The following is a 12040-nucleotide window of genomic DNA, read 5'->3' as shown; positions in this document are numbered from 1 at the left end:
GGAAAGAACAACACACATAAATCACTGTCTGTTGTCACCAGAGCTGAAAAAGCAAAATGTATCTGAAAAGTGCTTATACCTCACTGTTTTTGCTTTGGCTATGTCAAGCTCCTTCTGGATGTCCTAAAAAATACAGAAGTTAGTTTTAACATATACAAAGAAATACAAGTGACAGAAATAAGAATGTTATACGAAAATAAGAGATTCTAGCACCACCCCTGCAGGACTGTGTGCCCACAATTATGTTTTTACCTCTGTATAATAAGGTTTTATTCCAAATAGAACCTGCACCACTGGTCAAGTAAATAATTTTTACTCTTTGGACTGAAACCCTCTCCAAGAAGGGCGAACAAAAAACAAGTTTTGAGACTTAAAGAACTGTAATAGCCAGAGTAAAGGGAACTGGTGTTTGGGACAGCAAATAAAAAACTTGGTCTGTTTTATCAACAGATTACAATTAGAACAAGTCAGTAAAGCTCACTTTCAATACCTTGGATTCAGCAGAGAGTTTTCTAAGAAGGTCTTCCAGCGTCAGGATGCGCAACTCATGTTCTTGATGTAAAGCCAGGAAGTCAGTCTTAAAAAACAGGGAAGGAAAAGGGGGGGTGTTTGCTTTTGGAGTACAAATACTATAATTGATATTTTCTGCAAAGCATTATTTTCATTCCATTTTGTGAATGTTTAAGTGATTTATCCTGCAGGTACTGTGAGAAATTACTGTAATAAACACAGCAGTCTGATTCAGCAGTGGTAGGGGCTATACAGAGGGAAGTTTACCACAAAACCCCTGCTTTGTCACTAGTTCTTCCTATAGTATTCTTTATCTGTATGGAAACAGGATAAATCCAGCTACTTTTCAGCTATTTAAGAATCTACTTTAGGCCACCTGTCTGGAATTAATCCTTTGTCAGCAATAACAAAAGAGGAACAAATGCCCATGACTACTCCCAGGTACTTACTACCTATTGGTTAATTCTGTAGCAGAAAAAGAATCCTACAGTCAATTGATAACAACCTGTATTAGTAAAACAGAACACTTTGATCAGGATCAGGAACCATTAACTATCTTACCTTTTCCTCCAATTTCATATCTTTAATATATTGACTCATCACATTTTTTATAAGCTGCAGTGTTTCACTTTTGTCACTCATCTTGGCAACCTGATCTTGAAGATTATGGAGCAGAAGCATCATTTTGTTATATTCCTCATTACGGTCGTGGCATCTGTCAGACACGACAGCCATTTGCTTTTCCAGCTCACTTATCCGACCAAAATCAAAGATATTTATGGTATCCTGAGGGATAAAGATAATTTTTTTAACATATAAAAATTACCCTTGTGCATCAAGTAGTTATTGCAAAATACTGAAGACAAAGGAGTTAAGAAGTCTTAAAATATGTGAAAGTTCCTCCCTGGACTGTTCTCCCTTACCTTTGGAGGTTGCACAGAATGAAAAGAATCATCCTGTGGTTCAGGAACACGAATGGAATCATCTGTTCTCTGTATTCTGTCAACTCTTGTCCAGTTCAGTGGAGGTAATAATGAAATGAAGCCATCAAACCCCCAGAACCACATACCTAGAACAGAAACAAAAAGAAATGTGTGTTCAAAATAATTCCCCCTCCAGACTGCTTATATCTACAGATTTCTTCTTACTTAAGGACAGAAGCTACCTTTAGTTTGCCAGATAGGTGCCACACAATGGACACTTCTCCAGTCTAAACAAAACTCACCATGAGTCAGCTTTAAAATTTTTAACTCAAGCACCCAAGAATATCAGGGAACATCCATCAGTACCACTCACACAGTTGCAAGGCAGGCAACTTGTGTTTATATATATGATGATATAATCTTAATCTCATACTACTGCTTCCCTGGCACCTTGATCACATTTACTGATTAAGACAGGCCATGTTTTCTGAAGGCAGATGTAAATGTTGCTTTTTATCTCCATGGAAAATATGTTGCCTTACACTCCACTTTTACTACACACCCCATTGCGTAAGAGCTAATAAAATTGGGAGTAAACTTAGGCCTTTATGGAAATAAAATAGCATTTCACAAGATTACACTTCTTTTTGCAATATCTTAGTGAGAAGTAGCAGCATTTTCTACACAGGGTGAACTCTTCCTTCCTTATTCACCCTAGTACAGAGAACTTTGAAACCCCACTGCAGGTTTCCGAGAAGCTTCGTCTTCTCCACAAAATAGCTGCAAGTTTTTAGGACACACGAAGAATTGAAACTGCTTTTCTCAAACGGCCCAGCACTTTTACTAAATATTTTAAACTGAATTTATAACACTGTCTACTAACCAATTTAAAGTGAACAGTAACTTAAGCAACTAAAACATGGTCTAGAGCATAGGAAAAAGACTTAGGATGAGTTGGTAAAAGAACCTAACAACACTTTTATTGAGACTGACAACAATCAAAGCAATCAGCACACAGCCCACTCTTTCACTGCTACACCTATGAAGGGAGGTAAAGAGAAAAGGACTTCAAAGCACCTACTCACTCAGACAGTCTCTACAAAGAGCTCTGTGCAATTAAATCAAGGGCATTCCTTTCATGGGGAAAGTTTATTGACTTGTCAGTACTCTGAAAGCTTGAATTACTGTCCTGTTCACAAATTTGCTCTTTTCTGCTTCTCCATCTTCTTCATAAACCAACTAAACCCGCTATTTTAGAATAGATGTAGTACACACATCAATTTGTATGATAACTGAATTGACATACCTAGTAGAAACAGGAGTGGGATAAGAAACAGTAATGACTTGTAGTTCTTTGGAAGGCATCTAGAGAAAGAGAGAGGAAAGTTTACAAGAAACAATACATTTATCATAAATTATTGTTTCATATTAAAACTGATAAATAACTTGCTCATAAACAAATTTTTTCAAAGGATACACACCTTCTTACAAGAAACACCTTCAGCAAAGACATCAGAGTAATAAGCTGATACCACCCAGTTCTAAGCAACCTGTACATGCCAGAAGCTGCCCTCCCTAGAAGACAAAAAGTGGGAATGTGAAATATAATTACTGCAGCACATGTTCAAAGAAACCAAGCAGAGGGACAAGCAGCTGTGGCCAACAATTCTTTGCAGAGCAGAGAAATGCACATGTACAGGCAATGCATGCAGCTTACTGACATCTAGATATCACAAGTACGACAGCATTGTAACATCAGCTACTCAACAAAACCAACAGCCATGCAAGAAGGTGAAGTGCTCCTTTGTTATGACACTGCTATCTCACTGGAAACTCAGTATTAATGTTTGAACACAAGTTATCACAGACTGGAGACTTCAGTAGGTTTCAAGAATTCCAGAGATTAGCAGCATCAGCTTTTGGTAAGAGGAATATCAATACAGGAAATGACTGCCAAACTAAACACACCCCACTGTTCTTGACACCTCACATTTAGTGCTATTCACACACTCATGCCCCCATGAAACAGCCTGGTTAGTCTCCTGTTAGGCCTGTGAACAGAAATATACCTTCTCATTAAGCCTAATCTGGTCAGTAAAGAAAGTAAAGTAGCACATGCATTTCAAAATACAAAAGCTCCAGCACAAGCACAGCTGAATTAAGATAAGCCACATACTGCAGATTCCTAGTTTGTCAAAAGGAACAGGCAAGGCACACACACATGGATTAGAATAGTAACCTGGAGAAAGAATGGCCAGCCAAAGTAGAGACAACACCTTCTGAGACACAAGCCATCCCGTTGCTCCCACTGTTCGCAACACGTGAAGCATAAAGTAACCTGGATTATAACAAATTAACTCCATGTGGTAACTGACACAAATGAGATGAAGGTTCTTTTCAGTACATGCAGTAAAACACACTCAATCCCCTGCCCATTACATGCTCTGCAGAATTTTAAACCATACCTTTCAGTAAACTCAAACTTGGTTCTTCACTACTTTAAAGTAAAGCAAGCCGCTAATAAATATGAAGCCAAGTAAAACCAAGAAAATTTAGCAATTGAATTCTCATGGACAGAGATAGAATGAAAACCAGCATCTGTGCAGTTAGAATACTACTATTCCAAAATCAAAGTTTACATTTTGTTACGTTTATCCAACAATGCCATGCAAAGTGTAGCAGAGGATAGCAAAAGAGTACTACCATAAAAACAAGCTTTAAGCACATAATTACTTTAGAAGCATCTTATTTGTTCCAAATTATACACCAAGTCTGTTATCTGGGTTACTGTGCAGAAGAAGGGACAATTAAAATTTTAAATTCCAGTGATGTCTACGAAATATTGATAGTATTTCCTACTAAAAGTTGCAAGCAGTACATTTTCATTAAGCTGAGTGTTCCTAAGGATGTTCAACATGACAGTTTTGTATCTCTTAAAGAGAACAAAACCACCACCATCAAAACCCTCCACCCAAGGCACTATAATAAAATGCTGTAAAACTTAAAGCCCACTGAGGCCAAAAATTACTAAATCCACAACTAGGACTGGTTGTTCTACAAAACAAACTACGTAGTATGTTTAGAAAATAATCCTACATTTTTAGAATAGCAGATATGTCTGGGTTAATCTGAGGGATTATAGATATACCAACCCAATGTTTTGCAAATCATTTAGGTGACTGAAGTGTCCCAAATCATTTTCTTTTGCTGAATAAAGAGCACTCAACAGATCCTTGATGCCTCTGTCACTCAAGCTAGGGAACACTCATCTCACAGGGAAGAGTCTATCCCTATATAAGACTCCTGTAAAAATTGACTATCACTAGAACAAAAATAAAATGTTAAAACTCCTTTATTCAAATAATCTGCATACCAGTACCTCATACCTTGCTTTTAATAAAAGGCAGCTTTTCAACCTATCGAGCATACAGATCTCCCCAAAGTGCAATAAATTAACAATCTGACTTGTTAATCTAACATACAACATGTACACGATTCCTACTAATTTTTACTTATAGGTAAGCATCCTGCCAAGCTTGTAAAACAGCCAGAATCAGAGCAAGAAGTCAGAAAAGAAAGGTGTTAAGTATGTTAGTTTTCTAGGCACTTTACACTTTTAACCTACTTTGACAGATGAAGGAAGGAAGAAAAACCCCAAACACAAATCCTGTATAGTTAACATTGTGAGACTGCGATGCAAAATAAAAGCAAACAAAAAGGTCCAAGTCAACCTGCAGAAGAAAAGGTGTGCCAAATGGTCCTTGCTACCCTTTTGGCCCATGAGGATTGCATGTGGTCTGTGGTGTACATTTCAAGATGTTTCTTCCCCTTACAGTCATCACCTGTTGGTTGTGGTAACAGTTGATTAATGGGACAAAGCCAGGATCAAGCCAAGGTTGTTACAAGATAAGGTGAACAAGGCTATTTCACAGTATCAGTTATCAGACCAAAAACTCCTAAGGAAATTCAGTGCAATAAAACTTGCTTGGGGAAATACTACAGCAACAGTCACCCTCTACATGGAAGTGCAAAGTGAATATTTACTTTGTAGCTTCCACAGTGTCACGGGGTGTCTGATACTACTATTACAGCAACAACCTGGTGTACAGCCCAAGGCTGAGACAACATTAATCACTATACTTACATATTGATTCCTCATTCACACCAAGATGTCTATCTTCTCTGTAAAACTCCTTTACATTCATGCTTCCACAGTAGTCCGAGTGAGCTGCAACACATTCAAAAAGCACATAAAGAATCTAATTCTCAAGTTCAAAGCCTTTCATATATGTAGATTTTAGCTAAACTGCCTTGGTTCACTATTAAAATCAGGTTACTCGCAGGAAACATGAAAAATGATTGAGGAAGAAGCCTACTCTGGGCGATCTTATTCTTTGTTAAACATCAGGGGGCCTCTTGGTTGAAAAATATTTCTGCTTCTTTTCAGATAGCAAAGTTTGTGAAAAAACCCCAAACCCTACGTAACAACTCATCAAATTCCCTGTTCCCAACATTTCCATCAAATGGGCCAACCATTACATCTCTGTGTGGTTTTTAAGAGTTGTTAAAAGGAGGAGAAAGCATTAGCAAGCTATCTGAGCAGAGAGAATGGGGAAAGCAAAGTTCTACTCACACACAAAAATCGGTTACCTTCTGCCTATGGCAATTTAACTTCACTCTCAGAGCATGTATTATAGAAAAGAAAGCACCGAAGAAGAAATTAGTGTTTTCAAAGAAAACAAGATGTGCTTCACAGGAGTGCAGAGTGATGATGGCAGTTTTAGTTTTGCAAGATCTAATCAAGCTTTTAAGTGCACAGCAGGTTTAAGGGTATCAAGATGGACCTAAAGACATTGAAAAGTTAGGATTTGACACTATCACACCAGGTTTTAAAAATCAACTTAAGTTTCTCAGTTTAAAAATTGCCCTCTTGCTTTCTAGTGAAAATTGACGTGTGAATCCTAACCCTAACACAGATCTTGTATATGGGAATCTTGGTACTTTCAAAAGAGAGGGGAGGTATGAAAAGTGTAGCACAGCTGAGGTAATAATAAAAAGGGAGAAAGACAGGAGCCAGCCAAAAGACTATAGAAAAAGAACACTATAGTGCCAAAGATGAAGACCATAAGAAAGAAAAACCAAAACACACACTCTGGCTTTGTGTAGAGACCAAGGAGGACAACTGAAAAGGTACCTTTGTATTCATAACCCAGCTTCAGCAAAACCATTTGAAATAGTTGCACTAATAGTGATGCAAAAGATGCTGCAGTATGTTTGACCAATCGTAGAATCTTACTCATGTAGAAATAGGTTCCTCCTATTGAAAAAAACAGTGTGAATACAAATTATTCATTTACAGAAAGATGTAATTCTGTTTTCTGGACACCATTAGCTTGTGTAAGAGTGAGGATGAAGCACAGAAAAGCCTTTGTTTAGCCTAGAGTATGAAACTCAAGCAAGTGTGCTTTGAAAAGTCTGGATGTCTTAGACATTACATCAAAGCTTTCGTAAGAACCACACATCCTAGGGATAATGACTTCAAGGCAAAATGTATGACTTCAGCAAGAACACGTTTCCTTAGTGAGAATGCAGAACTCTAAATAGCAATGAATTCCTTGCTTATGGAACTCAGGATTCCTCACTGATGTGAGCTGCAGACAAACTGCATTATTTTGGATCTGAAAGGGTGAGGATTTTCACTACCTTCTCTGCTGATACACCAGAGGAAGTTCCTACAGTGGCCTGCCTGAAGTGCTGGAGACACACCCAGAGTCACAGAATAAAGCAACAGTCCAGCACTGCTGCTTTCCTAGACAGCCCCACTCCAAAAATCTGCCACAATTGTGTGCTCTTCCCCAACCACATGACCCCCAAATTTAACTCAAACTTCTAGATCAAAGTTCAAAGGAATGTACAACGATGACTAAAATACTCTTATGTGAATAGAAACTCAGGAGCATAGAAAAGAGTTTTCATGCAGTGTCATGTTAAGTAGTTGATTGTGATAAGTCAAAATAATTCCAACCTGTGCTACACAGTAACTAAAGTGAAATACTTGCCTCAAAGCATTTGAAGTCACATCCTATAGCCCAAACAAACTAATTTCTTGCAACTGAGAACACCCTTCATTCAAGAATAACAAACCTATAGAATCCTAAAATTGGTTCTTTTCTAATTCAAGGTCATTTAAGAAACAAATCCTTTGTGGTAACTGTGGACTACCAACAATCCAGAAGCTCAAGATGCTGTGCAAGAGGCAGGCAGACAAGTCCAGACACTGAGGGCAACAATCCATTCAATGGAGATTGTCTTGAAAGGCAGAACCTTATTTGCACAGACTCATTTGTTTTCAAGCTCTCAAAATGCAGTCACTAGGAAGACTATTTGGAATCAAGTTTTTTCCCCTGGGAGTTCAGTTTTTCATACAGAGGTTTAGCTTCTAGAAACACTCTAGAAAGCCACAAGGTTAAGTGAGGAGAAAAAAAAATGAAGCAGGAAGTAAAAAAGCCTCAAGAGATTTCCTGAATAGCAGAAGCACTGCAAAGTAACAATTCTGCTCAATCTTGAAAGTTCAAATCATGTAAGAGATAAAAAATAACATGAGAAAAAGCACAGAAAGTTTCTATCTGAAAACCATGACCAAAAACTTCATAGACAGATCCACACAGACCTGGCATCAGATTAGGAGACTCTTACAATCAGTGCTGGTGGGGCAAATAATTTTATCATTTAAGGTACCAGAGCATTTTCATTTTTGATTGTTTCATTCCTACAGCAGCACTGAAAATCAGTAGGTAATCACATATCAGAAGCTGACAAGTACATAAAATTTCAACCGATACAGACAAAGGTATTTCATATAAGCTGATCTCTAGAATTCCGTTATTGGCAACTTTACCAGGGCAGCAAAAGTGCTTAAATAACACTAGATGGAAAATGAACCAACTGAGTTGTACATCAGACAGAACACAAGAGAAAGTCACTTACTAGATGCATGTTTCTGGCTCCTGTCCCGAGTGTAGATCCTGGAGGATGGCACGTGAGCAGCTGAGTAGGCCGTGAGGACCTCCTTGCGCTCGGACAGCATGCTGCAGTCGCTGCACGTGTAGCCGTTCATCGGGGGCTGCAGCTCTGCTGCTCCTGCTATGTCACCATTGCCCTGCAGCAGTGTAGTGTCACTACCTGCCAAACCCAGAGCACAACACCCAGAGCACCCACGTCAGTACTGCCAGCACTGGGTGCTGTCACACAGAAGGTGTGTGGAAGGAAAAAGCAAACTGTAGTTACCTTTAGGGTCGCCTTCTTCGTCAAGACCTTCAAAGGCAAAAAAAAAAACAAATTTGGTCCCAAACATAAGAAAGGCCTGTATTTAACCACAGTATCAGACAAACTCAAGTCAAAAGTCCTAATAATTTTAAGGCTTCAAAGAAAGGCACTTTACAATTAGCATTTAACATATTTTGCAGCCAATCAGAGAAACATGTATCCACACAGTAGGGCAAGTTGTGAAAAGTATTCCATCATGGAAGGGGTAGACAAAATAATATGAATGACAACTACACCTTTACTTAGCTTCCATGTGACTTTAAAGCAGCTAATTACAAGCTTACAGTGTTTCTGTTGCTTGGTAACTACTTCGATACCACTGTATTTAAGATTCTGTTTTAAGAGCCAGGTAATTCAAGTTTAGAAGGGGTTCTACCAAGATTGAAACAATTCTTCCCATTAGGACTGTGGGAAGGTCACAAGTGTACTGACTAGAAACAAACAGTCTGAACTGGGAGATAAAATAAATTGTTGATCTTCTCTTACAGAAGACAACTCTCATATTTTTCTCTTTGTTGAAGAAAGCAGGTTCCAGGAAAGTATACTTTTATATACTTGCAAAACCAAACCAGCCAGCCACACACAAAAACCCTTTAGGGAAATCCTCAAGTGCCACTGATTTGAAACTTTCAGATTAAGGTATGTTGAAACACACTTTTGCCTATAACAAAGAAGAAAATGCTTTTCCTTTGTATTTCAAAGACAAGTTATATGTTTACCATTCTTTAAATACAGTACTCTGTGTACCTTTTGAAGAAAGTAATGATAGGAGATAATTATGGTGTTGCATCACAAAATTATATATGTTTACTGGCATATTAAATTGACAGTACAACTTGTCTTGATGTTAACTATGCCAGTAAATCAAGTTTACATACTGGACCACAAATTTCCAGTGGGCATCTTAGCAAGCAGACACTTACAGCAGAAGTGTAAGTGCACACATGTTTAGGGACAGGATAGAAAACAGGTGGGGAAAAGATCGTGAATTTATACACACCAAACCGTAAACTGTTTCCACAGTTTCATACTAGAAATAGCAATCATTGCCTACCCCAGAAATGATCAACTTCTGTCTGCTCTCGAATCAAAGACTCGTCCAATATAGTGGATACCATTGATGTATCACTGGCATGGCTATTGAAACTGCTCTGGCTAAAAATAGATGAGCTGGACAGATTTTTCCTCGGCGTGTGTCTTACACTGACAGGCTGTTTGTTCAGATTTTTGCGTTGCTTTACCATCCTAGGAAACAAAGCAAAGACAGGTAAGACACAGCACTAAACACACAAATTTCTGTTAATCTCTCACTTTATAAGGAATAAACAGTCATTTCAACACTGATGTGACTACACAGAGTAGATTAATTTTAAAAGGAAATCTTCACCTTCCAGCACCTGTATTTTTACAAAGATTTCGTTGCAAACCACATACTGAACATTAATTTCAAAATATGGCAGTAAATACCGAGAACAAAGAATAAACCAGCAGGTGACCTGTTTGCATTACTGTGTTCAAACAGCAAGCCTCAGGATTCCAGCCCACAAATTAACTTGTGATGATTAAAAATGCTTACTTCGAGGACTGTTCTCTGAAGGACACGTTTCCGGCGTAAGAGCTGTCGTGAAGGGAATCGCTGCGTCCATCCTCTGCTTGGCCGTACCCTGCAGCAGCTAACCGTAAACTACGCCGGGACATCCTCGGGGAATCGAATACTGGATCTATTTTGTTTTCAGTCTCAAAATCCAAAGCAGATGAAGAATAACTTGAACTGCAGTAAAATAAGAACAGCGACGTTACTAGGGGAATTTTCAACCTGGTAACAAACATGCCCTTCAAGCCAGTCAAAGTTTCCATTAAAAGCAGTTTATTCAGGGTTACGGTGCAATTTCCACAAGACAAGGCCACGTAACCCAAATAATCTAGACGTGTGTGGATATTCAAGGTTCTCCCGAGCAATTCATATTACAAGTTCTACAACTGAAAGCAAATCACAGTTAGAAAGAAACAACCACCATGGAAACCATGTTTGAAGTTTAGCCAGAGCAAGCACTCATTCTTTAGGGACCAATTTGAGAGTGGAATCCATATGACAGTTTCTTCACCACGCCCAGCAGCAAATTAAAAATCATGACACGCTCTAAGTTGCAAAGCAAAGATTAGTATTTAGTCAAAGTTTATTTTTGTCTATTTTTTGTTTGCCAAGTCCTTGTTTTGAGAACCAAAGATCCGTATGCCACATTACTCTGAGTTTCCATCTCTCAACAAGTAGGAACTTCCTCCCTTTAATATATTTAAAGACTTCCCTACTTCAGCTACTTCAGTTTAACTACTATAACTTTTTTTTTAAAAGCGGATTAAAAAGATTTCTTAATTTAATGCACGTCATTGAAATATTTAACTCTGAGCAAACAAAAAATGTTTAAAGACTTTAATTTGTTTTTCTCCACAGAGGCAAGTTTACACATAGATAACTTTCATATCACTGTCCTGGGAACTTCACATTTCAACATGTGATTCTCTCAGAACCTCCATAAAAACTTACAGTGAAGACAAAGCAGCAACACAAGGCAAACACCAAGGAGTCTGTAAGAAATACACTTGCAAAAGCACATGTTTAGCCTAAAGCAGAATACTCATACTTACAACCCAGGAAAACATTCAGTTATGTAAGTGAGCAGACAGAGGCTGTTGCAAGGGCACAGCACAGCAGGTCAGGCTCTAGAACCACTCAGCCCTGTGACCCACAGCATCCAAATGCTAAGTGCCCTAGGACAGCTCTCATAAGGGCTCTGTCCCCTCTCAGGGCACAGGGATATACAGAGATGTAACAGCAGTTACTTCAGTGTTCCTGGGGTTTTTCATTTGGTTTTTTTGAAGAGCTGAACAGGATACTGTTAACGACAGCAGCTCCTTATCCCCAAAACATGCAAGCAAATTAGATCTGAATGAGTACATTCTGCTATGCAATCTGTATTTGAAATAGGTTTCCCTTTAAAAATACAGAGAAATAGCTACTATAAAATGTATTTGTGCAAAAAAAAATTAATGGAAATAGTTTTCTTACACAATCATTAAAGATCTCAGAACACCACAAAGGAATAACATGATATGTATTGTATTACTTTAGCATACAAGTTAACACCAGAAGGCCTTGGAGCTACACTTACAGTAATGATGCAATTCTGACAAGCTGGTGCTTTTGAAGCAAGTTTCTTCATTGCTCCACAATGCAAAGCAAAGCACATAAGACAGGACTATGTCAGACCACATGAACTGCA

The 12040-nt window shown here is 38.4% G+C and overlaps 1 protein-coding gene across 11 annotated transcripts in view; it reads right to left on the bottom strand.

Annotated features, from left to right (window-relative positions):
* Positions 1–12040, bottom strand: part of SUN1 (Sad1 and UNC84 domain containing 1) — a 33018-nt gene that overhangs the window by 6202 nt on the left and 14776 nt on the right. For 6 of the 11 annotated variants that reach the window (XM_064673089.1, XM_064673088.1, XM_064673098.1 and 3 more), the window contains 14 exons: positions 10336–10530; positions 9814–10004; positions 8721–8747; positions 8421–8615; positions 6628–6750; positions 5578–5661; positions 5165–5275; positions 3673–3771; positions 2915–3008; positions 2740–2798; positions 1434–1579; positions 1072–1296; positions 491–577; positions 80–123 (listed from right to left, as the gene is read on the bottom strand). In XM_064673089.1, coding sequence (XP_064529159.1) covers positions 80–123; positions 491–577; positions 1072–1296; positions 1434–1579; positions 2740–2798; positions 2915–3008; positions 3673–3771; positions 5165–5275; positions 5578–5661; positions 6628–6750; positions 8421–8615; positions 8721–8747; positions 9814–10004; positions 10336–10530 — 1680 coding nt within the window. The remainder of the gene's footprint in view (positions 1–79; positions 124–490; positions 578–1071; positions 1297–1433; positions 1580–2739; positions 2799–2914; positions 3009–3672; positions 3772–5164; positions 5276–5577; positions 5662–6627; positions 6751–8420; positions 8616–8720; positions 8748–9813; positions 10005–10335; positions 10531–12040) is intronic. The other 5 variants (XM_064673092.1, XM_064673093.1, XM_064673095.1 and 2 more) reach the window with 5 other exon arrangements.

The sequence above is a fragment of the Pseudopipra pipra genome, chromosome 16 (assembly GCF_036250125.1).
Source record: "Pseudopipra pipra isolate bDixPip1 chromosome 16, bDixPip1.hap1, whole genome shotgun sequence".
Taxonomy (NCBI): Eukaryota; Metazoa; Chordata; class Aves; order Passeriformes; family Pipridae; genus Pseudopipra; species Pseudopipra pipra.
The sequence above is the reverse complement of the archived record's forward strand: the minus strand, read 5'-3'. Positions and strand labels throughout refer to the sequence as shown.